Source organism: Morone saxatilis, unplaced genomic scaffold (genome assembly GCF_004916995.1).
Source record: "Morone saxatilis isolate NCDOM2014 unplaced genomic scaffold, NCSU_SB_2.0 Contig4, whole genome shotgun sequence".
NCBI classification, from domain to species: domain Eukaryota; kingdom Metazoa; phylum Chordata; class Actinopteri; family Moronidae; genus Morone; species Morone saxatilis.
This window is the reverse complement of record NW_023339984.1, coordinates 16,255,271-16,258,448: the sequence shown is the minus strand read 5'-3', so window position 1 is coordinate 16,258,448 and position 3,178 is coordinate 16,255,271. Positions and strand designations below refer to the sequence as shown.

At 40.6% G+C, this 3,178-nt stretch overlaps 1 protein-coding gene across 1 annotated transcript in view; it reads left to right on the top strand.

Annotated features, from left to right (window-relative positions):
* dysf (dysferlin, limb girdle muscular dystrophy 2B (autosomal recessive)) overlaps positions 1–3,178 on the top strand; it is a gene marked incomplete in the record, with an annotated part of 75,045 nt that overhangs the window by 7,262 nt on the left and 64,605 nt on the right. The window contains 5 exon segments of the mRNA XM_035675816.1: positions 624–750; positions 839–942; positions 1,067–1,135; positions 1,241–1,284; positions 1,688–1,770. Of these exon segments, the coding sequence (XP_035531709.1) occupies positions 624–750; positions 839–942; positions 1,067–1,135; positions 1,241–1,284; positions 1,688–1,770 (427 nt within the window).

Sequence of the window (3,178 nt, the reverse complement as noted above, 5' to 3'; positions counted from 1 at the left end):
TGCCTCAAGAGTGAGTGGGGGGGGGGTGCTGGGGGCTGGTGGGGGTTGTGGTGGTAGTTGGAGTGATGTCATTTAATTTCACACCTGATTTATTACTTTAACAATACATTTTTGAGTTGAGTTTAATTGATAGGAATGAGTGACTAAACATTTTTGGGAGGATTTATTTATATTAACTTACTTCTTTTATTAAGACATGCTGTTAGGATTTACAGTGCAGGATAATCGTACATTTTCATATTGTCCCATGCCTAACACCTTCCCCCATGCCCAAAGATTAAAGAGTGTGTTATTTAAAAAGTGTACCACGAATCAATTCATTTAGTTTGATTGCCTGAATCAGCTATCGTCAACGCTATTTATTCTCACCAGGTCGACACTTAAATCCCAAGATGCACCTTGTTTGAACCAACCCGACAGCATCCAATCAAGATAGAGAGAATTATGAAGAACTAAATGATAAAGATTTTCTTTTGCATACAAAAACTTGAAACTTGTGAGTTGCAGAACAATAACTTCGTCCCACCTCTGTTTTGTACAGTATATTGTATATTCCATGTTTCTTAATGAATGCAGGTGTTTTTTTAAATATATGAGAGCATTTGTATGTGTGTGTCTTCCAGGCTGATAAACGCGAGTGTGTGGAAGACAAAGAAGACATAGAAGGAAACCTGCTGAGACCGGCCGGTCTGTCTCTGAGAGGAGCCACGTTCACCCTGAGGATCTTCAGAGCTGAAGACCTGCCACAAAGTCAGTCTCTAGTGTGTGTTTATTGTTTATTCACATGCTTAAAAGGCAAGGATTGAGAGTTTTTTAATGTTTTTTGTCTTGTCTGCAGTGGACGACGCCTTCATGGATGGGATGAGGCAGATTCTTGGGTTCGACAGCAACAGGAAGAACCTGGTGGATCCTCTGGTGGAGATCCACTTTGCTGGCAAAACTGTGCGTATGACTTCCAACAACTTCCATCAAAGTCATTTGATCCGGACAGCTGTTCATCCAAAACTCAACATTAAGTACAGAACCTAACCATTTAAGATGTATTGCGTTTTTTTTTTATTTTCAGGTCTGCACAAAGATTCTGGAGAAAAACGCAAATCCACAGTGGAACCAGAGTCTGAGCATGCCTATTAGGGTGAGACACAAAAACACAGAATGCAAACATATAGTACGTAATATTGAGCTACCGAGACTGATTTACGGATCATTATACATTTCGTGCTTTCTTTTCCCCTCCCAGTTTCCCTCCATGTGTGAGAAGATGAGGATCAGAATTCTGGACTGGTGAATTCTTGCTGATATATCTTTATTTTGACATTTTGTTTGATCAAACTGACTAAATATAACAGCAACTTAGAGTATGTCTTTAGTTTAGAGCAGGGGTTTCCAAAGCCTGACGAGATCAAGACAACTGTATTAAGCTGTGGGCTACAACTTTGATTTGAATACGATTTGTTTACATTCTGGCAAACTGGCACCATTAAAAGTATGCCGAATCAGCTATTAGCAATTTCTGGTTGTAATGTATCCATGAATGTACAGACAACTCCTCCTTCAACTCTCCCATGGCCCTCCTGGGCAGTTTGAAAACCTCTGGTTTATAGTACTACATTTTAATTCATGTCACCATTTGGCTTTAAAATAATCTGTCCGAGCTTTGGGTTTTTCTCTTACTTCCTCCTTCCAGGGACAGAGCCAGTCACAACGATGTCATCGGCACCACCCACCTCTGCATGTCTAAGATCTCGGCCCCCGGAGGAGACATAGATGGTAAGAAACTAGTTGAAACTGGTCTGAACTGGACTGGACCCGACCAGGTTGTTTTAGACTGGTTTAGACTTGAATTGGCTGGTTTTTGTCTCGTCTGGTTTAGTTTAAGCTACTATGATGTTTATATAGTTTGTTAAAACAAACCAGATTTGTGAAACCAAAGTCACATGAATCGAAGGGTAAAGATTTATTAGTTTACATTTGAAAGTTTCAGTTAGGCTCCAAACTGGTTGGTAGGTTGATAAGTTACCTTTCGAGTCTGGAACACGTTGGGTTGATCTCTACCTGTTCGGTAGCTAATGCTAACTGGCAGCTGTCTGCAGATGTCGGGCTGATGTCAACAAACACAACCAACCGGAGCCGATAAATTAGAGCGCCGACTTTTCTGATTATTTAACTACTTAGCTGAAGCATAGCACTGACAGTCCTGCAGGTCTTCTGTAAGCTGTAAACTTCTCCAAATCGTATCTTAATTCATCAGTTCTGAGTGACTCTGCATGGTCAGGGTTGACTGCAGACCTTATATTTTAAGCTATGTGGTCCCAGAGTGTTGCTCTTAATTAGACCAGTCTGACCCAGTTAAGCTCACAGAACAGGACTGTACTGGTGTGATATGGAGAACAGAAACAGTTTAGATAAACCCAGTGTGCATCCATTTGCAATTTAATTGTTAAAGTCTGTGTGCACCAAGTCTGTACTTTTCTGTACGAGTTTTTAAATCTGTGATCCAATAAAAAACGGAGTCGTCAAGCAATGAGGATGATTTTGTGGTCCTCTCACTTGAAAGTAGAAGAAGGAAATATTGGGTGCAAGGTGTCAAGAACAAGGAGAGTTTTACCTGTTGATAAAGGAGCTGTCTCCTCCTGCAAGGCCTCCTTTTCCTCCAGAAAATCAAACCTGTTCCTTTAATGACTGACAAAGGTTTTGGATGGATAATACAGTACAGACTTAGTGTGCAGCGCCCTTTAGTGATGAAGTCTTGTGTGAGAACTGAAAGTTGGATTCGAATCTATAAATCTCAGGTGTTGAACCAGCAGACGGATCTGTGGTTTTGTGAAAGTAACAAAGCATGGAGTTTCTACTTTTCAGTGACGTGCATGAAGACTAACTTGTTTGTGTGCTGAACACTGACGCTGCTTGAGTGTTCGGTCCTCACAGTCTTTCGTCCCATTTGAAGACGCAATGCATGAGTTTTGCTCACTGTGTGTGTGACATTTCTTCTTTGTCTCGGAAACATCTGGCAGCTTTATTCAGGGTCACCATGGCCGAACAAGTCAGAATACGTGTTTAAGTTGTATTTTGATTGGATTTCATTTAATGTCCAACACAAATGAGAGAAAATGGTCAATAATAACCAGTATTTTGCTGATTTGGTGGTTGTGTTGGTAACATTAAAGTCCAAAACTTT